General features: G+C 31.8%; 1 protein-coding gene across 1 annotated transcript; it reads left to right on the top strand.

Annotated features, from left to right (window-relative positions):
* The first annotated feature begins 21249 nt into the window (after positions 1 to 21249).
* LOC129520597 (olfactory receptor 4M1-like) lies at positions 21250 to 22200 on the top strand. Its single transcript, XM_055341701.1, has one exon. The coding sequence runs from the start codon at positions 21250 to 21252 to the stop codon at positions 22198 to 22200; it is 951 nt and encodes a 316-aa protein (XP_055197676.1).
* Positions 22201 to 23166: the final 966 nt, after the last annotated feature.

Consider the following 23166-nt stretch of genomic DNA (forward strand, 5'->3'; position numbering starts at 1 on the left):
GGAGTCTCTATCATCAGCCCCAAATGAATTTAGATCAAATGACTTCTTGATCTGCAAAGTCAGTTACTTTAAAACTAAACTTAAATCAAACAACAGCAATACTGATGAAGTAAAAGTGAAAATGCAATAAAATTTCTCCAAAATCATTCTGAAAATTTTAAACATAAAAAAGAAACCTACTTTTATGCAAATTCTGATGAAACATTACTAACTCAAATTTATATTTCACTGATTTAAAATGAAGACATATTTAAAATAGACAAAATTGAAAATACATCAAATATCACTATTCAATTAGAGTCAAAAATTAATCCAAGAGAAGTTAAAGACCTGGCACCCATGGTGGTTTCAGTCTCTAAGGCATCAGGTCACTTTGGCTGGGCTAAGCTCATGAAATCAGGAGATTTTTCTGGGAGATCCTGCAATGGCTTCTCCAAAATGCTCAGTCTTGCAGATTCTTCTTGCATAATATTCTCTCTTTCTCTCACAATTTTTGATCCTCTCTCTCTCTTCTCAAAAAAAATAAAATTACAAAAAAAATAAAAAAAAAATTTTTAGAAATTTAAATTATTCATCAAATAAAAATAAAAATTAAAAAGATATCAAAAGTTGATACATGCTTTTGCACAGAGTGTACATGTATTTTTCATTCACAAATCAATATACTGATCCCAGTCTCATACAATAATGCAATGATTTTTGCCTAATCATCCAATTTTTTTCCATTCCATTGCACACTCCAGATACATAATCTCAGCTATCTAAAATTTTCTCAATATATTCTGATTCTCTTTCATTTTTTTCCAATTTTTATCAGAATTCTCTTCTCTCTGTTCATCTTTTTTAATTCTTAAATTCTACATATCTTTGACAGAAGAAATCTATCTGGATCTATGATTCTCAAATTTTGCTTTGAGTTTATTTTTTAAGAATAATTCATATCTAATTTAAATGATATTGTCAGTCATTTAATAGTATATATATTTCTCATTCTAGATTTAAATCTTAAATATCAGACATATCTTCACATTCTTTTCAGATTTCTCATCACACTCCTAAATATCTTTCATGAATTTTTTTTTTTAAAACTGACTCAACTAACTTATGGATTTCATGCATACATATGTTTTAAAACAAATTTTTATACTTTAAAAAATTTAAATTCAAATATGAACTCCATTAAAAAATTGTTTAAAAAATTTTCCTTTATTTATATTCTTTTTTAATTTTAACTGAATATTTTTTTATTTAACAGAGAGACAGACATATTAAGAAGAATCAATTAAGACAAAAGATGAACTGACAGAGGAATCTTCTTATGCATGAAGCATTGATATTCAGTCATAAATCCCAGACCTTCTTGATCTTCTGATCCTTAATCCTAATTACATAAAGACAGATGCAAATACAACTGAGCCACTCAGGTGCCTAACCATATTTTTAACATTTTTAAAATCAATCTCCCACTCTCTCAGCAGACTCTGCTGCACCATCAGACATGACATGCAGACATGTAAATTGAAAACCTTTTCCTATCTTTTTTATTGTTATTTGATTCTCTTACAATTTAGCCATTCTGAATTTGAGGTTCTATTCTCAGCTGATTTTCATTTTGCTTTTTCTTTTGCATGATTTCATTGACTTCATTGATGCATTTCTTCATCTGATCTGCAAGACTATTCATCTATTTCTTTTTAAGAAATGCATGTTCATATCAATCTGCAGTTCTTTCCTTTTTTTTTTTTGTTTTCAAACTGTTTTTATCTGAAATTTCAAAAGGTTAAATCAATTGGATTTTGTCCTATAGATCACATAAAAAAAAATTTTTCTATCACTGTCCATTCTGTCAACTAGTCTTTGATCAGTTTTGACTTTTCTCTTTTTCTATTAAAGCTTTTTATCTAATATGATCATCTGTACAGAAAAATGTTCCTGCTTTTTCATTTTTCTTTATTTTTTAAAGAAAGTTAGATAATAAATAAAATTGAACTAGATTATATTCACAGAATCTATGCTGCCTCTTATCTCAAAAGTTTTCTTTCATTGATTCACATTTAGTATCTTTTTTCTCATTTTGAATCTATTTCATCATGTGAATTTTTGATCATAAAAGCAGACAGATCAGATAAAATTCAATTTTGAGATATGCTTGCATGAATAATTATTTCCAATCATCATTAGAGTTATCTATTTATCTTGAATATTTTCTCTTATCTTTTATATGAATCTACTTTAATGAATCATAGAGACAAGATCACAATTTTTTGTGGATAAAAAATTTCACAAATTTTCATGAATATTTATGGAAAAATCAGAGTAATTTTACATCAATTTTACTTTCATATTATTCATATTCCAAATTGCCTATACTTTCAGCTCATCCATAAAATGACTCAAATTTTCATATACATTTTGAGTACTTCAGAAATAATTTTAATTCAATTTCAGTTTACAATTTTGATTCATTTTCAGCTACATGATCATTCTCTTCTCTTTTTTCTGGAAGTTCTTCTGTCTGTTTACAAAAAAGTATATGCTAAATGCATATACTGGACAAGTATTCCATTTTTTCTTTTATTTTTATTATTCAAATTTTAAAAAAAAAACAAGTGAAGAAAAAATAATTTTATTTTCTTTATGACTTAAATTTGAAAGCTACAATGATGAGCTTTCCATCTTAATGAAACATTTAAAAATACATATTAACAATTTTTACTTCATGGAACATATTTAATGATTATTAATCATTCTATATCATAGTTATTATTTCTATTTAACTCATTTCTGATTTTATTGCAACATTATTCATTTCTTTTTAAATAGAATTGCAATCCATCATTTTTCTAATCTCTCATGAATATAATTCCTAACTATTAATATTTTCCTTTCATTTTATTAAATATTTTTTTAATTTATTTAGAATAGAGTGTAAGAGATCACAGAGAGAGAGAGAGAGGCAGAACAGATTGAGATACAACCCAGACTCCCATGCATCTGAAGAAAGCAGGACTCTAACTCATCCCATCCTCTCCATCAATCCTGCCTCATGCTAGAAGGCAGCCAAACTGCTGAGCCATCACCAGCTTCTGCCTATATTTTTTTTTTTCTTCTTTTTTCCTGAATTTATTTTTATTTCATAAAAAAATTTTTTCCTGATTTATTTTTTTTTTTTTTACTGATTGAATTTTTTTTCATAACATTCAGCCATGCTTTCACACATATTTAAATGTATGTGTTTCATTAAAATCAAATCATATTTTTTTTCAAATCCATGCTCATCAATCATTCATTGGATTTGATATCTATTTTTTTGAATTTCATCATTCATTCAGAGCAAATTTTTTATGTGCACTTACAAATAATTTCTTCTGCTCAGCAAATCTTTAATCCTTTATTTCTTTCTTTAAATTTTTTAATTTAGCTTTTACAAAAATTAATTTTCATTTTTTTTTAATTATTTATTGACAAATTAACAACATGCATGAGACACAGAGACAGAGAGGCTGAACATTTGCAGAGATCTCAAGCAGGTACAGATCCATGCATGAGAGAAATGTCTCTCTTCCATCCTGGGACTCAGGATCAGGACCCTGGGCCAAAGACAGTTGCAAAAATCTGAGCCACCCTGATGCATATTTTTCTTTTTCTTCATTTTTGAAAGTCCATTGCATTCTATATCACCCTCATTTGAAATTTTTTAAAGCTCAAAAGGGTTCTTTCTTCAACAGTCTGACTTATATCATTCATAAATATCAATAAAATCTTTGTTTTTAGATAATCATTCTTTTCTTCATAATTAAAAGTAATTTTCATTAGTACTAGTTTTGACTTAGAAACTGTTTCTTTTTTAATTTTGATGATCTATCTATATTTATTTGTATCATTTTTTTTTAAAAGCAAAGAAGCATCTCATTAAAAAAACAAATCATGAGATTTTTAGCTTTTTGATATCATACTTATACATTAAAATTATGATCACCAATTTTATATAGCTATCAGTTCATAAAATATATTACATAAGATGTTTGTTCTGTTCAAAAATGATCAAATTTTCTGAATACATCTATTGATTTCAGTAATTACATTCTCATCTTTATGTTTTAAAGCTTTATCTCATTCTGATCTTCACTTTAAATCCTAAGTAATTTAATTATTTAGCTTTCAGTTCATTCTTAAATAATATTATTTATTATCATTTCATTCAATTTTATTTTTTTGTTATTATTTGTTTATCATCAAATTTTTTTATTTGCAATAAGAAAACATAGATTAGAGAATTAAATTTTTAATTCTTATCATTTCATATGATTTGGATATTTCATTTATCATAATATCATCTTTATTTTTTTTTCTTAAGATATTCTTTTTTTTCATTTTTTCAAATCTGACCTTTTTCTTAATTCTAATAAAGTAATTGAGGCTTCAGTCTATCTTCCTGCATATTAAGAAATTTCAGCATCTCTTATGCTCTACTATCCATTTAGAGATCTATTTAAAAGAAGTTTTTATATGAATCTCTCATATAGAAACATACATTTTTTATTTCCTGCAAATGCATAAAATGATTATTTGATTTTTTTATTTTTTTAAATGCATTTAATTTATCATTTTTAACCAAAAATTATCTCACATACAAATGAAGTCAAATGTAAGCATTTTCAGATCTTCTTTATAAAGTTACATGAATTATTTCTCTCCATCAATTCATCCTCAATTTTTTTAATTGTAAACTCTTTTTCCTTTGCTTTTTTTTTTTATACTTTTTTTTTTTTTTTTTTATTTTATTTTTAAAATTTATTTTTTATTGGTGTTCAATTTACCAACATACAGAATAACACCCAGTGCTCATCCCGTCAAGTGCCCCCCTCAGTGCCCGTCACCCATTCACCCCCACCCCCCCCCCTTCTCCCCTTCCACCACCCCTAGTTCGTTTCCCAGAGTTAGGAGTCTTTATGTTCTGTCTCCCTTTCTGATATTTCCCACACATTTTTCTTCTCCCCTTCCCTTATATTCCCTTTCACTATTATTTATATTCCCCAAATGAATGAGAACATATAATGTTTGTCCTTCTCCGATTGACTTACTTCACTCAGCATAATACCCTCCAGTTCCATCCACGTTGAAGCAAATGGTGGGTATTTGTGTTTCTTCTAATGGCTGAGTAATATTCCATTGTACATAAACCACATCTTCTTTATCCATTCATCTTTCGATGGACACCGAGGCTCCTTCCACAGTTTGGCTATTGTGGACATTGCTGCTAGAAACATCGGGGTGCAGGTGTCCCGGCGTTTCATTGCATCTGAATCTTGGGGGGTAAATCCCAACAGTGCAATTGCTGGGTCGTAGGGCAGGTCTATTTTTAACTCTTTGAGGAACCTCCACACAGTTTTCCAGAGTGGCTGCACCAGTTCACATTCCCACCAACAGTGTAAGAGGGTTCCCTTTTCTCCACATCCTCTCCAACATTTGTGGTTTCCTGCCTTGTTAATTTTTTCCCATTCTCACTGGTGTGTGTGTGGTGGTCTCATTGTGGTTTTGATTTGTATTTCCCTGATGGCAAGTGATGCAGAGCATTTTCTCATGTGCATGTTGGCCATGTCTGTGTCTTCCTCTGTGATTTTTCTTCATGTCTTTTGCCCATTTCATGATTGGATTGTTTGTTTCTTTGGTGTTGAGTTTAATAAGTTCTTTATAGATCTTGGAAACTAGCCCTTTATCTGATATGTCATTTGCAAATATCTTCTCCCATTCTGTAGGTTGTCTTTTAGTTTTGTTGACTGTATCCTTTGCTGTGCAAAAGCTTCTTATCTTGATGAAGTCCCAATAGTTCATTTTTGCTTTTGTTTCTTTTTTTGCCTTCGTGGATGTATCTTGCAAGAAGTTACTGTGGCCAAGTTCAAAAAGGGTGTTGCCTGTGTTCTCCTCTAGGATTTTGATGGAATCTTGTCTCACATTTAGATCTTTCATCCATTTTGAGTTTATCTTTGTGTATGGTGCAAGAGAGTGGTCTAGTTTCATTCTTCTGCATGTGGATGTCCAATTTTCCCAGCACCATTTATTGAAGAGACTGTCTTTCTTCCAGTGGATAGTCTTTCCTCCTTTATCGAATATTAGTTGACCATAAAGTTCAGGGTCCACTTCTGGGTTCTCTATTCTGTTCCATTGATCTATGTGTCTGTTTTTGTGCCAGTACCACACTGTCTTGATGACCACAGCTTTGTAGTACAACCTGAAATCTGGCATTGTGATGCCCCCAGCTATGGTTTTCTTTTTTAAAATTCCCCTGGCTATTCGGGGTCTTTTCTGATTCCACACAAATCTTAAAATAATTTTGTTCTAACTCTCTGAAGAAAGTCCATGGTATTTTGATAGGGATTGCATTAAATGTAAATTGCCCTGGGTAACATTGACATTTTCACAATATTAATTCTGCCAATCCATGAGCATGGAATATTTTTCCATCTCTTTGTGTCTTCCTCAATTTCTTTCAGAAGTGTTCTATAGTTTTTAGGGTATAGATCCTTTACCTCTTTGGTTAGGTTTATTCCTAGGTATCTTATGCTTTTGGGTGCAATTGTAAATGGGATTGACTCCTTAATTTCTCTTTCTTCAGTCTCATTGTTAGTGTATAGAAATGCCATTGATTTCTGGGCATTGATTTTGTATCCTGCCACGCTGCCAAATTGCTGTATGAGTTCTAGCAATCTTGGGGTGGAGGCTTTTGGGTTTTCTATGTAGAGTATCATGTCATCGGCGAAGAGGGAGAGTTTGACTTCTTCTTTGCCAATTTGAATGCCTTTTAATGTCTTTTGTTGTCTGATTGCTGAGGCTAGGACTTCTACTATGTTGAATAGCAGTGGTGAGAGTGGACATCCCTGTCTTGTTCCTGATCTTAGGGGAAAGGCTCCCAGTGCTTCCCCATTGAGAATGATATTTGCTGTGGGCTTTTCGTAGATGGCTTTTAAGATGTTGAGGAATGTTCCCTCTATCCCTACACTCTGAAGAGTTTTGATCAGGAATGGATGCTGTATTTTGTCAAATGCTTTCTCTGCATCTATTGAGAGGATCATATGGTTCTTGGTTTTTCTCTTGCTGATATGATGAATCACATTGATTGTTTTACGAGTGTTGAACCAGCCTTGCATCCCGGGGATAAATCCTACTTGGTCATGGTGAATAATTTTCTTAATGTCTCTCACATTTTTGTTTATTGGATCCTATTGGCTAGTATCTTGTTGAGAATTTTTGCATCCATGTTCATCAGGGATATTGGTCTGTAATTCTCCTTTTTGGTGGGGTCTTTGTCTGGTTTTGGAAATTAAGGTGATGCTGGCCTCATAGAATGAATTTGGAAGTACTCCATCTCTTTCTATCTTTCCAAACAGCTTTAGTAGAATAGGTATGTAGAATTTCTTTCGTTTTTCTTCTTTAAACGTTTGATAGAATTCCCCTGGGAAGCCATCTGGCCCTGGACTTTTGTGTCTTGGGAGGTTTTTGATGACTGCTTCAATTTCCTCCTGGTTATTGGCCTGTTCAGGTTTTCTATTTCTTCCTGTTCCAGTTTTGGTAGTTTGTGGCTTCCAGGAATGCGTCCATTTCTTCTAGATTGCCTAATTTATTGGCGTATAGCTGTTCATAATATGTTTTTAAAATCGTTTGTATTTCCTTGGTGTTTGTAGTGATCTCTTTTTTTCTCATTCATATTTTATTTGAGTCTTCTTCTTTCTTTTTTTTCTGGCTTGGTTTATCTATCTTATTAATTTTTTTCAGAACCAATTTTCAATTCTGATTTGGAATCTTAATGGTTCAAATACCAACTCCAAAGCTTAATTCAATTCTCAGTTGTCCAATCTCTATTTCTTCTGATATTGATTAGAGGATTTATCTCTCCAAATCTTTCTCTTCATGTCTTAGGTCTTTTGCTGTTTTTTCTCTTTGCTCCTTTAAATTTGTATTTTCTTTTTTCCTTTCTGTTTTCCTCATTTTTTTTTTTTGGCTTTTCTTGTATTAAAATGTATTTCATATCTCTATTCAATGATTTTCACCTTTTGATATCCCAAAGGATTTTCCAGTTTTATTCAATTCTCATCACTTTCCATGAGATCTTTTTTAATTCTTCTCTAATTTCCTTTGACCCTTTCATCTTTTAGCAGGATGGTCCTTAACCTGATGAACATCACAGAAATATGGGCTACTCCAAACTTCTTCTTGTGATTGTTCTTCTCATGAAAGCATTATGGTCTTTTTCCCCCCAATGACAATCCTTCTTTGATATCAGAATTTTTTATTTTGATTTAGGTTTTGTGCTGGTTGTCTTATTTTCTATATCTGAGTTATCTCTGACTAAGAGAGAAGAATTCTGAAATCATGAAAAGTTAAATCAAATTCTGTGAATTGCTTCCATTTCCAGTATTCATTTAAAGCATGTTATTATAATGTTCCAGCACTTTTCTTTCTAGAAAATTGAAAGCTCTCTTGGAAAGTATTCAGCACCTGTATGTTCTAATCTGTGTGTCTATGATATCTAAGAAAGTCTTAACCTGAGTATGGAATTTCAAGACATTATATACCTTTACTTTTAATATAAGTTTTCCTTTTTATTAATAGCTTTATATATTTTATATGCTTCCACCTCTTTTCTGTACTCCTGGACTTGAATATTTGTTTATTTCCTCTGATTAAGGATAGATTAAGATCCCTGCTTTCTTATCAATTGATATATCTTTATATTTTATTTCTCTTCTCTTTTCTCTGACTTTATATCCTCTTTATCTGATTTATAATACAGCTATAGATGTCTTCTTTTGTATCAATTTGAATGATATCTATCATGTTATTTTTCAGTATATTTTCAGGATAATAAGGAGTAATAATTCATTACAATGTCTTCTGATATTTCCAGCAAATCAAGTTATTTTAATATTCTTTTATGATCTCTTCCCTATTCTTTTATTTTTCATTTTTATTTATTTATTCATGACATACAGATCAGAGAGACTCAGAGACTTTCACACAGGGATCTAGCTTAAGCTCATATTCCAATTTGATCCTTCCCTTTTTTTTCTGTGGATTTTTCAAGCTGAAGGTCAGATGCTTAATGCATAATCTTTCAAATTGTCCCTGAATTCTTATGCAGATCTTTTGAAAAAATTTTATTATTTATTTTTTATTAAATTGATTGAAGCATTTGATTTATTCCTTTTTTTCTTTCTGATCCTGCTCTTTCTTATGGCAATCTTTCTTTGATGCAGGCTAGAAAATCTGAAGAGGAATTTTTATAGAAGATTTAAAAAGTCTAAGGATCTGGCCCTTTCTCTCTTAAAAACCTGAGGATCTAATTGAATCACCCAGAAATATCTCTGTCTCAGTTTAAATGTAACATCTGAGCTGTTTACATTTCTTGCTATTCTTTTGTTATATATTCTTCTCTAAAATTCCTGAAATCCTTCCTATTAGCTCTTTAATTCTCTGTCTTCTCATGTTTGATTTTAGATATATGATAGAAAATGAAATGAATCAGATCTGCTTATCTCCACTTAGGCTACTTTTTAGTTTCTCTTCTTCACAAAAATCTGCTTAGATTTTATTATCTTGATTTATTCATCATAAGGAAATGATTCTGTCTCTCATTTTTTTTCCCATCTCCTTTCCTGCCTTCTTTTTTCTTTTTGCTAAAACTCTTCCTTGCCTTTGAGTTTCTACCCAGATTTCTTAGTCTTTAGGATTTCTTTTAGTTCTGTTCTCTAGAGCCTCAATTCTTATTATTTTTCTGCCATCAACACAATCATTCCTTCACTCAAAAATTCTCCTGATAGTCAGCTTATGCATTTGTTTTGCCTTTAGTATGGAATGCATCTCTGTCATTCATTTCCATTCCTGCCTTTTTTGTCCAAAATTTGCAAAATCATGATGAAAATATTGGTTTTTGCCAAATGCTTCATGAGAGACTTCACAATCTGCTCTCCATGGAAATAATTTATTTCAGAATTGGTGAATCTGGAAATTAAATTCATTGATTGAAAGAATTCTTGATCAGATTTTAGCATGTTTGGGAGAATATGACTGAAGATTGTATATTTTGCTTTAGATTTAGAAGGTTCTGACATTGACATACTTAATCAGCTCACAAAGCAAGCTATTCACTTCATTTTCTGAAAGATTCAGCTTTTTTTTTTTTTAAAATTTGATGAAAAATAAAAGATTTCATAAATTCATGAAGAGAAAACAATTTTGAAGAAGCAAAAGGAGAAGGAAACATTTGATGTAAAAAATGCTATTTGATTTATGTGTATTTTGAATAATTGACCAGTCAAAAATCTGAAGCTTAATCAATCCCTCCAAATGAGCCTTGACTTTAAGTTTAATATTCTAAAATGACCAAAACTCAGGGGCAATACTGATTTGGCTGCTTCCTGCCACCCAGAGGGGCTGAGATCTTTCCCAGGGCACTGATCCTGGAGACCTGCTCTGGAGTCTGGCATCGGGCTCCCATCTTGTTAGATGAATAAATAGAATCTCTTTCTCTCTCTCTCTCTCTCTCTCTCTCTCTCTCTTCTCTCCTATCTTTTTCATAATTAAATAAATAAATCTTCATCCAAAAGAAATTTATTTCTATTTTCCTTTTATATTTAACCAGGTAAGTGAGAAAGAGAGAGTCCAACCCCTAGGGAAGTAGTCAGGGAAAATTCTGCTGGAAAATTCCCCTGATCCATGAGGCTTAATGTTTCCAGGGCTGTTTTGCATGAAAATGCACTCTATTCCAAATGACCTGCTGAATCATCTTCCTGAGCTCCTCCTGCAAATCTGGCAGTATTAAAACCTGTCTTGATACTTCTTTTCATTTGCCTGTGAAAAAATTAAATAGCCCTGAAAAGCACAAATTCTTCTAAAATGAGAATTAATGTTTGGAAACATCTAAGAAAGCCAAATGGAAATCCAAAGAAGCCAAATTTCATCTACAAATGAAAAATATGTTTTTTCAAAATTTGAACATCATGAATCTTCATCTTCTGGAAAGAAAGATCATAGCAGCACTGAAATATCACCTTAGGCAAAATTAGTCTTTCCCAATAACTCATACTCTCCAAGCTTCACTCTAAACTGCCCTATAAAGAAAATATTCATCCTTTTTTTGAGGAGAAGAGAAAGGAACTTTATGACTGCATGTTGTATGCCTGCTGATAAATGACTTCAAAATGATAAAATCAATTTTTCTTTCCCTCATGAGCCAGGTCCTGACTTCTTCTCTCATTCTAATCTTGTGATTAGCAGTTTCATTGTGACATCATCAGCAGTTTTGCTCTCCTTCAGAGCTCTCAAATCATACTTCTTTAGCTTTTATCCTATTATGCAGATTGAAATTAACCAGTTATTCAAATTGCCCATGTGACTATTTTGTAATAATCTACTAACTGCATTCACATAAGAAACATTTTGGATATATTATAATAATGAATCTGCATTTTATACCTAATTGATTACAAAAATTCAATTCCTTTCACATTAAAAAACTTCATCATCACAATTTCCATATTGCAAATGAACATAAGCCAATCTTTGAAAAACATATTCCTATGATTTATGTTGAAAATTTTCCTATATCATTCTTCTCAAAATATTGCAGGAATTGCTCATCATTTTAAATTGAATAGTCTCTAATTGAGGCATGCATACTCTATTTATCTTCTCTGAGATTGCAACTGACATAATTTCTAAATTTTGAAAAAAATTACTTCTCCAATACATTTGATCAATTAATGCTTATTTTAATCTCACTTCACATCTCTAAAATTATAGAGAAAATTTTGATTTTTTTTCAAGCATATAATAACTCTTATTTATGTCATAAAAACATAAACTAAAATTTATTAATTGGAAGTAAAAATAAAACTCAAAAAGAGCATGACTTATATTGCATATCCCATACAGACTACCTGGCCCACTCACCTTACATCAATTATTCAGTTTTTTCTGCTTTTTTTTTATTTAATTCATGATGAATGCAAATCTTGAATCTCATTTGGAATTTAAGTTCTACTCTTTTCAAAAAATAAAATCTGAAATTGGACAATGATTCTAGAAGAATTCATAAAGTAGAAAACAATTTTTAATTGACTATAGTGATTTTATCATAAAAGCAATTTATTCAGCAAAGAAAAGAAAATTTAATTGATCTTATCTAATCATCCAAAATATTCATATATTTTGCAATGAAAAGCATCTGAAAATGACTACTAACACTGAAATTGTCCCATGTAGATCAATAAAAATAAAGAATTTACAAAAATAAATTGCTATATCAAATAATCTTTAAAATGATTACATTTTTTAATTTAAAATATTGAAAATGATGAAATTCACCAATAATTATTTGAGAATTTTTTCAAAGATCTAATTCCATCTAGATACAAGGATGGATTATCATTGATTCAATTTAAATGGAAAAGCATATTTCCATGAAATCTTTTCCATGTAAATTTTTGAAACCTCTAATTTTCCAAAATCAGAAAAATCTTTATAATTTTAATAAAACTTGTAGTTAAGATATATAAAATACCAGCAATAAAACATTGATAAAAAATAAAATCATTCAAAAAAAACATTATATTGAATATTTTTGCATCTTTTCCTTTTATTTCAAGAAGACCTCTTGAAATTTACCTTCATACTATATTCAAACCTAATGCAGGGATTGGATTCAAACTGATAAACAGAATAATCAACATATTTACTATTCTCATTCTTTGATTTCTATTCTAAGCTATCAAATCTCTGAATCAAAAATCAAAAATATTCCACTAAATTGAACATGTGACTTACTCTGAACCCAAATATTTACCATCCATTTGTTAAATCAAATATCTATCATTGTATATGCAACAAAGCTCATATAACAAAGAAATTCATAATCATTTGATTCATTCAAAATGCAAAAGTCAATAAATTATTATAACATACTAGATTAGATATAGAATATCTCCAGTTGACAGATTAAAATTGAAAAAAATATTTCACATGTCATCAACTCTCCAAATGTAAGAGTCTACTCCATCAGATGGATCTTTCTTCATCAGATGTCCCTTTGATAATCTAAAAATTTCATGATTCAAAAATGAACTTAAATTACACTTCAGTCAACATCATAAATTTCCATTAATTTTTTATTGAATTGATAAAAGCTAAAAACCTAAAGGCCTACCAATTTCACCATAAATTTCCTTCAGATTTGGCACTGAGATCACATTTTGAAATTTCTTTCTTTAGATGACATGAATAGATTTAAAACTCAACTACTCATAACTTTTTTTACTTAAAAACTTTAATTCTTAAAGCTACATCACCTGGGTGGCTCAGCAACTGAATTGCCATTTCTCATATATTTTATAGATGAGTCCCAGGATCATCCCTCCATCAAGCTTCCTGCATGGATCTTCTGCTTCTTTTACTCTGCCAATCTCTCTCTCTCTCTCTCTCTCTCTCTCACTCAATAAATGATAAATAAAGCCAATATATTTTTTAAAAAAATCTATGCCCAAACCAAGCAACAAAAAAATCCAAAAATACTTGAAATGGAGAATTTGCATTGTTTTTTCAAATTGGTTTCTTGAGCATGTCAAAAACATATCATTGACAAATTGGAATTATGTCAATTTGAAAATTGATCATAAACACATACAAACCTAATTTAAATGGATATTCATTCCAAATATTTTCTTCTAATCTTAAAATAATCAGATTATTCAAGAAATCAATATTTTCAGTGATAACTCAAGCCAGATATGATATTAGATACAATCATACATTAATTATGAAAACTCAATGTTCATGTACAGTCTAAACAGAATTTCAATTTTCATTTCAATTTCTCTAGGAATTACTGATTCTTGACTATAATTTGTGAGATCATCAAAGAAATGAAAGCAGATATTTGTCATTAAGCATCATGCACAAATGTCACTTTTCATAATTTTTGAGTTCAGAAAACATTCAATTTAATTTTTTTCAAAGAACAAATGACAACAGAATCAATGAACTCAAGAAACTCATAACTAATAATGATAGGTAGACAAATCCATTCAGTTGCTGTGGGAATGGTGGTCAAGAGGTGATGATGAGTTCTTTTTCTCTGATGGGCATTGAAAGATATCTACACTTGATATCTAATGGACTCTCATCATGTTATATCAGAAATGATACAATAAAACTAAATTCTATCTAAAAAACTAAATTAATTTTTTATCTTCTTTAAATTAATTTTATTATTTTTTTATTTTAATTATTTTATTTATTTATTCATGAGAGACACAGAGACATTGCAGAGAGACAGAGGCAGAGAGAGGAGAAGCAGGCTCCATGGGGAGCCTGATGTGGGACTCGATCCCAGGACCCAGGATCATGACCCTGAGCCAAGGCAGACTGCTCAACCACTGAGCCACTTTCCATTGATGAGCCCATTTTATTTCCATGATACACAAATAGAAACAAAATTTATGCTTTCATTTAAGATTCCATATGAGAATGTCTACAATTGCAGCAATCTCTCTTCTATTCATTTCTCACAAAGATATTCTCATTTGTTACAGTAGGTTATTTAATAGTTCTTAAATCAACTCCAGATATACAGAAGCATACTCTAGCTAAACAAAATGAAAATTCATTATTGACATCAAAATCATTCACACAAATGGTTATCCAGACTTGGTTAACTAAATAATGACCCTGATGCAACATCTAGAAAGATTAGCTCAAAGATGAATTGATCAAGTTCTAAATTTTCTTTTGAAATTTACCTTATAGGAAATCTATGAGGCATAGTCATACATGAAAGCTGTCAGCTTATGCTCCTCCAGAAATAGTCATTACAAAAAGTCTGCAAGGGGCTGTGATTCAACAGGAGTATAATAAGCATGTTTATATTAGAGCTATGTAAAATTCACTGATGATAGTGAGTAATAGATTTCTCATTCTTCTTCATAAGTTCACATCATTTTCATTGCACCATTTCTCTGATTTCTCCACAGTGATTTTTTCTAATAAAAATAGAACTTTTAAAAAGAAGAGGAAAATATCAGAAAAAAAATATCAGAAGGAGAAAAGAACATGAAAGACTCCTAACTCTGGGAAATGAACACAAAGGGGTGGTGGAAGGCAGGGAGGGCGGGGGTGGGGGTGAACTGGGTGACGGGCACTGAGGCATTTTCACTTGATGGGATGAGCACTGTAATTTGTTATTATTCTATATGTTGGCAAATTGAACACCAATAAAAAATAAATCATTTATAAAAAAAAAAAAAAAAATCTTAAAAAAAGCAACTACTATTAATAAAAATCAAGACAAATGAATCTGAGGCATTGAAACATTTTAACATTGAATTATATTTTGACATAATCCATAAGGATATTTCTACAAATACAAAAATCATAAAAACTATTTTTCTCAAACTGACAGACAGAAAATCAAGTTATAGCTTATTAAGCTGAAGCATTAATATGACATCCTCCTCTCAGATCATTTATGCACTTTTGCAAATCATAAATTTTTTTCAGCTATTTCTCTCTCAAATTTCTTTTCTCAATCATTTGTATAAAATCATTGAGCTCACCACTGGAGATTATAAAGTCATTTTTAAATTCAAATCACTTGACTATATCATTACCATGTCAATTTTTTCCTTTTTCTTCAAATTTAAAATCAAAAACTGCTGACATCATTAACTAATTGAGAATTTTCTGAATTCTCCTATCCTTCAAATGAATTCTGCACCTACTCCATTTCTTTTGTTAATCTTTATGAATTATGTCTATTTTTTCTTTTCCACTTCATGTAGTTACAACATACTAATTTAATCAACAGTGGAGATTCATATGAATCCAATTAATAATCCCTCAATTTCAAATGAGAATTCTAGTAAAAAATATCATAATGACAAAAGAATCATTGATCAATTTTCTTTGCATGTTTTCTAAAATTTCTCATTTTAGTGATTTTGATAATTTAAGGATATGTTCTTTTTAAATTCTCTGAAATTCATCTGCATAACTGAAAATGTTTAAATGAATGCTGTATTTTGTCAAATGCTTTTTCTGCATCTGTTGAGAGGATGATATCTTTTATTTTTTTTTTCATTAATTTTTGATTATCATATTTGATTGATTCACAGATGATTTGAACTAACCCTTGCAGCAATAGAAATAAATCCCACTTGGTTTGGTGAATAATCCTTTTAATGTACTGTTAGATCCTATTGGCTAGTATCTTGGTGAGAATTTTTGCATCCATGTTCATCAGAGATATTGGTCTGTAATTTTCTTCTTTTTGCAGGGTAGCCTTGTTTTTTTATTAAATCTATAATGGTAATGCTGGCCTCATTTAATGAGTTTGGAATTTCCTTCAATTTCTATTTAAAAAAATAGCTTTTTTAATACAAAGACTTCATATTTTTTCTTCTTTAAATGTTTGGTAGAATTCCCCTGGAGCCATCTGGCCCTGGACTCTTGTTTGTTTTTGAGATTTTTTGATGCTTACTTCTGATTTTTTATTTGCTGATTATGGGTCTGTTCAGGTTTTATTATTTTTTTCCATGAAATGCTTTTTTTGAAATTTTGCTACCTTAAAATAATGCATTTCTAGGAATTTGGATCCATTTCTTCCAGATAATGTTAATTTGTTGGTATAGAAAATTGTTCATAATAATGTTTTCAAAATTGTTGAGATTTGTTTTTCTTGGTGTTGGTTGATCTCTTTTCATTCATGATTCATGATTTTATTTATTTTCTCCTTTCTCTTTTTTCTTTTTGATAAGTCTGGCTTGGGGTTTATCAATCTTAATAAATTCTTTCAAAAGAACCAAGCTCTAGTTTCTATTCATTTCTATTTTTGAATTTTATTGTTATTTTAATAAAAATCATTGATTTCTGCTCATAATCTTTATTATTTCTCTTCTTCTGCTTTATTTAATTTTTATTTGCTTTTTCTTTTTTCATGTTTATTTGTATGAGATTAATTTTGTAGAGAGATTTGAGACATTTTCTTTCTTCTTGAGTATTGCCTGTATTACTATATACTTCCTCTTATGGGCCTGCTGCTTTGCTGCATCCAAAAGGTTTTGAACTTCATGTTTTCATTTTTCTCATGATTCATTTTTACATGAATATTTATTCTTTTTAATCCTGGTTAACCCATTCATTCTTTAGTAGGATGTTCTTTAACCTCCATGTATTGTTTCCTTCTTTCCAAACTTTTTTCTTGAGTTGAGATTGAAGTTTCAAAGCATTGTGGTCTGAAATATATATATTGAATGATCTCATCTTTTTTGTTTATGGTTGAACCTGATTTAATGAACCCAGTATATGTGATCTATTCTGGAGAATATTTCATGTGCACTTGAGAAAAAAGAAGAATGATGTATTCTGCTGCTTTAAGATGAAATCTCTGAATATATCTGTGAATCCATCTGGTCCAGTGTGTCATTTAAAATCTTTTTGTCAATGTGGAGATCTTTCATTGCTTAGATGATCTGTCCATTGATAAAGTGGGGTGTTAAGTCCCCTACTATTATTGTATTATTATCAATGTGTTTCTTTAATTTATTATTAATTTTTTGTATTTCCAATTTGACTGATTCCAAAGTCAAATTAGGGGCATATATATTTCAAGATTGTTAGATCTTCTTGTTGGATAGATCCTTAATTCTGATACCTGTGTCTCTTCATCTCATCTCTCAACAGTCTTTGGTTTAAACTTCTCAGTTTGATCTGATCTGTTGGACTTCTAGACTTCTAGATTTTTTTGATGTCATTAGCAAAAATGATAAATGGTTCTTTTTTCCCTCACTTTCAATAAACAAATTTGGATCTAAAATGAGTCTTTTGAAAGCTAGCAATATAGATGGGTCTTTTTTTTTTAATTCTGATACCCTCTAATTTTGATGGGGAAATTAAGCAATTTTACAGAGTTCAGATTTACATATTGAAAGATATGAATTTAGTGCCATCATGATTACTTGTTTAAATTTCTTGTTTTGTGAGATTCTCTCTTCTTTCTTCTCTTTGTTACTTTTGGTCTCTTTCTCAAATAAATCCTTAAAATGTACCTTGCAGCAGGGCTCTAAAAGGATATTCATAACAAACTTCCATATCTTTTTTGTCATTCCTGTCCTTTTAATGAACTTCTCTCTATCTCTCTCTTCATTCTGAATGAGAGCCTTGCTGGAAATAAATTATTCTTGGCTGCATATTTTTCATCATTTAGCACATTGAATATCCTATAATCCAGCTCTGTCTCTTTCTATTGCAATCAGCAAGCCAAGCTCTGTGGACATCCTCCTTCCAGCCTTGCAGTCTGAAAAGGACTATCTATCTAAAAAGAGATTTCCAATTGTATCTTTTTCTCTTGTCTCTCTTATATCTTTCTTAATTTTCTCTTTATTATTTGAAATTTGAAATAATACATATGATTATTTAATTGTGGCATCCAAGTTTTTATTTATATTTTTTTTTTGCTTTATACTACTTTCAAATTTTCATTCATCTTTTCTTTCCTCTTTTTGAATATTCTGTTTCCTTTTCCAGATTTCTAAGAATTCTATATAGACATACATAAATTCAATGAATCATCCCAAGCTGCCCCCATCTAAGCTCCTCTCTTGAGACAACAGATTTTAAAAGGATTTAATTCTACTAATGTATGCTTCAGAGAAATTCTATATTCCTTTCTTTCCTGTCATTCATTTTTTATTTCTCTTTTCAATGATTTGTCTAGTTTTCTTTTTTAAATTGACCAATTCTTTTATAAATATTTTTACATTTTTTAAATAGTTTGCCATTATGGTGCTCAAATTCCAAGTGGCTTTGATACAATTCCAGCAATGACTACAATTCAGCAGTAAATCCTGCCAATTGCATCTCCTAAATATTTTCTAAAGAAAACATTTCTCTTAATAAATGTTGCTTTATGTGTAATCCTACTTCAATTTATTTGCAAAGTGGCCAGTGATATTTCTAAATCACAAGTCTTGTTAAGCTATATTATAAGCCGTATAACAATATGTTCCAAAATATATTAGAAGCTGTTAAAACCTAATTTTGTTTTTATAGATCACATTACTTGGTCCTCAGCTCTCTCTACTCTGTTCTTGTGCTTCAGGAAATTGCAGGTCTTCTATAGTTCCTAGAAACTTTTCCCTATCACGGGACCTTTGTATTTGCTCTTCTCTGTCCCTAAAATGCTTTTCTCCTGCTTTCAGAGTTAATTGACATGTCATCAGTTCAAAGATGCTTCTCATCACTACCCCCGTGCCTCTACTATGTATTACCTATCTTCATTCCCTCTTTACTTCCCTCTCTTTCTCTTGTTAATAGCGGTAAAGATTTATTTTGCTTATTTACAGTTCATTTGTTTATTGTTTGCTTCCTAATTTGTTGTCTGTCTAAATTTCTAAAATGAAAGCTCAGTGAGGCAGAAACTGTCTTCTTTGCCCATTGTTGTGTTCTTAGCAGTTAGCACAGAGTAGCTGTTCGCTAAGTAGTTGTTGAATAAATGAATATTATAGAAGTGATGCAGAAGCTATATATTTTGGGATAAAGCTTTCAATGTCATGTGTAAAGTTTTATGGAGGCTATTAGGAACCTTCTTCGGGTAAATAAGGTAAAACCATTGCTTTCTGGATTTCTAGGAAATATGTCAATCTGGATAATTGTGCTTTTAAGAAAGTTGAGGATTGAAAACTGGCAGCATTATCTTTCTCTTGACTAAAATTCTTTTTTTCTTTTTCTTTTTGAAAGACTATTGACTAAAATTCTAAACAGAATTTTAAATTTCCTTTATCTTACTAAACATGATTGATTAAATCACTGAGACCTACCCTGGGCTATTCATGGACGTAGGAATATTTACCCTTTTGCTAAATAGTCCCATAATGCTGAGCTTTCTGAGTGTTTTTATATTTTGCCTTTTGTGTCAGGTTGCTGGCAAGGACCGTTTTTTTCTTAGTGTGTCTGTTTGTAGGGAACCATCTCTTCTTTATGAATGATCCATAACATATTAGATCAGGAAGTAGGCTACATTTGTTAAAATTATTCACAAATTGAGTCGTAGGTTGCAAGGAAGAAACATGAGGTTTCGTCAGTTAATAGTATATCTAAGCTTTAGTGCCTGGATGCTGTTCCATCTGTTTGGTTTTACAGAATGGTAACTTTGTTTTCTCTATGCTGGCCTTCTCAGGAGAGGCAGTATTATAAAATAGCACATCAGGAGAATTGAAACAACTCTCCAATATTGGCTGTTGATTATAAGAACTGCTTATTTTCATGGGCAGGTTGTATACTATTAACAGAGGAAGCATATGTGGTAAATGGGTGATTATCTTATTTTTATTGGATGGGCTTTATTCTATTTAATACTGGGGTTGGTTCAATTAATAGGACTTGAGTAAAAGTTTCGCAAAAACCTTATTCCCACTGTCCCCTTGAAGGCAGGAGGGGTCAGCTTGGACGGCAAGCACACCCGCTCGTCAGATCACTGTATCTCGTCCCCACCTTCCCGGAACAGTGGCTAAGATGCAAGGCCAGCGGGGTAATGATATTTGGTCACAGCCTGAAAAGTTCTCACGTACAGCCTTGCACTGTGGCATCTCGTGTGTGGCGGCTTGCGTGCTGCCAAGGAGTCTGCTGTGCAGGCTTCGGTGAAGGAGGAAATGTCCCCTCACTCCACTCGAAGCCCCGGCATCTTTTTTAAAGATTAAAATGAAAATCCTGCCAGATGAGTGTACCTGCCATTAGACCACAATCACGTGTTTCCAAGTTGGCTAGATTTCTCAACAACAACAGCAAATCTAGAAACAACAGGCTGCTTTTCCTCCCATTCCCCGTGTACAATTTGGTTTCTCTCCTGAGTAGCTGCACACATTGCTTGCTAAGGTAGATATACAGGGACAGGATTAATGCACTGCTGAGTTTCATAAAAAATAGAAATGAATAACATTAATACATCGGGATTTTGGTTTCAGACACGTGCCACGCTTCATATGGTTTCAGTGTTTCTAATTGTCGGGTCACCAGTTACTCTTTCCCTATCTTGGCTTATCAGACCTCAAATGGGACACTCAAAGGTATCCTAATACAGTGTCTTAATGATACAGACCAATCTGCTGATTTCAGCAGCAGTAAAATAAATCTAGATAAATGCTATTTGGAATAATTGTAATTTCTTTATTTTTTATAGCCATGTTCTTTTACACAAGCGGAGAAATGGAACCTGCAAATTACACTAGGGTGACGGAATTTGTTCTCACTGGCTTATCCCAGACTCGAGAGGTACAACTAGTCCTATTTGTTATATTTCTGTCCTTCTATCTGTTCATCCTCCCAGGAAATGTTCTTATTATTTGCACCATCAGGCTGGACCCTCACCTGACCTCACCCATGTATTTCCTGCTGGCTAACCTGGCCTTCCTTGACATTTGGTACTCCTCCATCACGGCCCCTAAAATGCTCGTAGACTTCTTTGTGGAAAGAAAGAGGATTTCTTTCGGTGGGTGCATTGCACAGCTCTTCTTTTTGCACTTCGTTGGGGCCTCCGAGATGTTCCTGCTCACAGTGATGGCCTTTGACCGCTATGCTGCTATCTGCCGCCCTCTCCACTATGCTACTATCATGAATCGACGTCTCTGCTGTATCCTGGTGGCTCTCTCCTGGTTGGGGGGCTTCATTCATTCTATAATACAAGTGGTCCTCATCGTCCGACTTCCCTTCTGCGGGCCCAATGCGTTAGACAGTTACTTCTGTGATATCACGCAGGTCGTCCACATTGCCTGTGCCAATACCTTCCCCGAGGAGTTGGTGATGATTTTTAGCAGTGGTCTGATCTCTGTAGTATGCTTCATTGCTCTCCTAATGTCCTATGCCTTCCTCCTGGCCATGTTGCGGAAACACTCAGGCTCAGGTGAGAGTACCAGTCGGGCCATGTCCACCTGCTATTCCCACATCACGATTGTGGTGTTCATGTTTGGACCATCTATCTACATTTATGCTCGACCATTTGACTCGTTTTCCCTCGATAAGGTTGTGTCTGTGTTCCATACTGTGATATTCCCTTTACTTAATCCCATTATCTACACCTTGAGAAATAAAGAAGTAAAGACGGCCATGAGGAAGTTGGTCAACAGATATATTTTATGTAGAGAAGTGAAAGATAAGTGACATACTCTACAACCTTTCTGAGGTCATTGTCCTAAAGTAGGAAGCATTTCCAGCAGTAGTAATACCTTCATTACTTCTCTCGTTTGGGTTTTTAAATTCTCACCACACTCTCCCCCTATTTGGTGAAAACACAAAGAAATTAAGATGGAAATAAATATTGGTGACAGAGCCCCAGGTTTTGTCACACCTTAGGAGCAATTTTTATGAATTCACAGCAGAGTTTGGTTACTAAATGAGACCTCCTCTCATTCCAGAGGAAGTTTCCAGCCAAATAGTGGTGTTCATAGCCCGTCTCTACCTTATATCCTCCAGTGTGAAAGCACACTTGGAGGAAAGGGATTCTAGGTTGATGGAATCGATAGACATCTAGTTGTGTGATTTTAAAAAGATTATTATCTCCTTTGCCATTTTTGTGTGTTTTCTGTATTTGCTAATTCTGCTTATGTTAAAATTATGTTAGTAGGATGCTGCTTTTGTTAGTCGTATAATTCAGAGTTCTTTTCCATTACACCATTTTTTTTTTAGTACATGTAAAGAAGAGCTGGATATATTGGCTGTCATGATCCTTTGGTGAATTATTTATTAGATATCCACTGACTATTCCCTGACATTAAGAACTCTATTACTGACTGTGATTCAGAATATAAAAGTTAGAGTAGAATATTTGAGTTCATAAATTTATTTACTTAAATTAGCTTTTCAATTTCAAAACTAAGATTCTATCCATTAAAGAGCTAGAGCATTTCGTATGCTCAGAGCTTTAGTCTTATGTTTTCTTTGATAACATAATGTAATTAGACTTTGAGGGGAATAGATTTCTATCAGCATCAGAAATTAATACGCATAAATGAATTAGGAAAACAATGGTGAAAACTTCGGGTAAACAGGATGGACTGATGGTGAAAAAATTTTATTCTTTTCTTTGGTAATTTTTCTCTCTGATGACCCTCTTTCATCTTCAAAGCT

This window comes from Nyctereutes procyonoides, unplaced genomic scaffold, assembly GCF_905146905.1.
Source record: "Nyctereutes procyonoides isolate TBG_1078 unplaced genomic scaffold, NYPRO_anot_genome, whole genome shotgun sequence".
Taxonomy (NCBI): domain Eukaryota; kingdom Metazoa; phylum Chordata; class Mammalia; order Carnivora; family Canidae; genus Nyctereutes; species Nyctereutes procyonoides.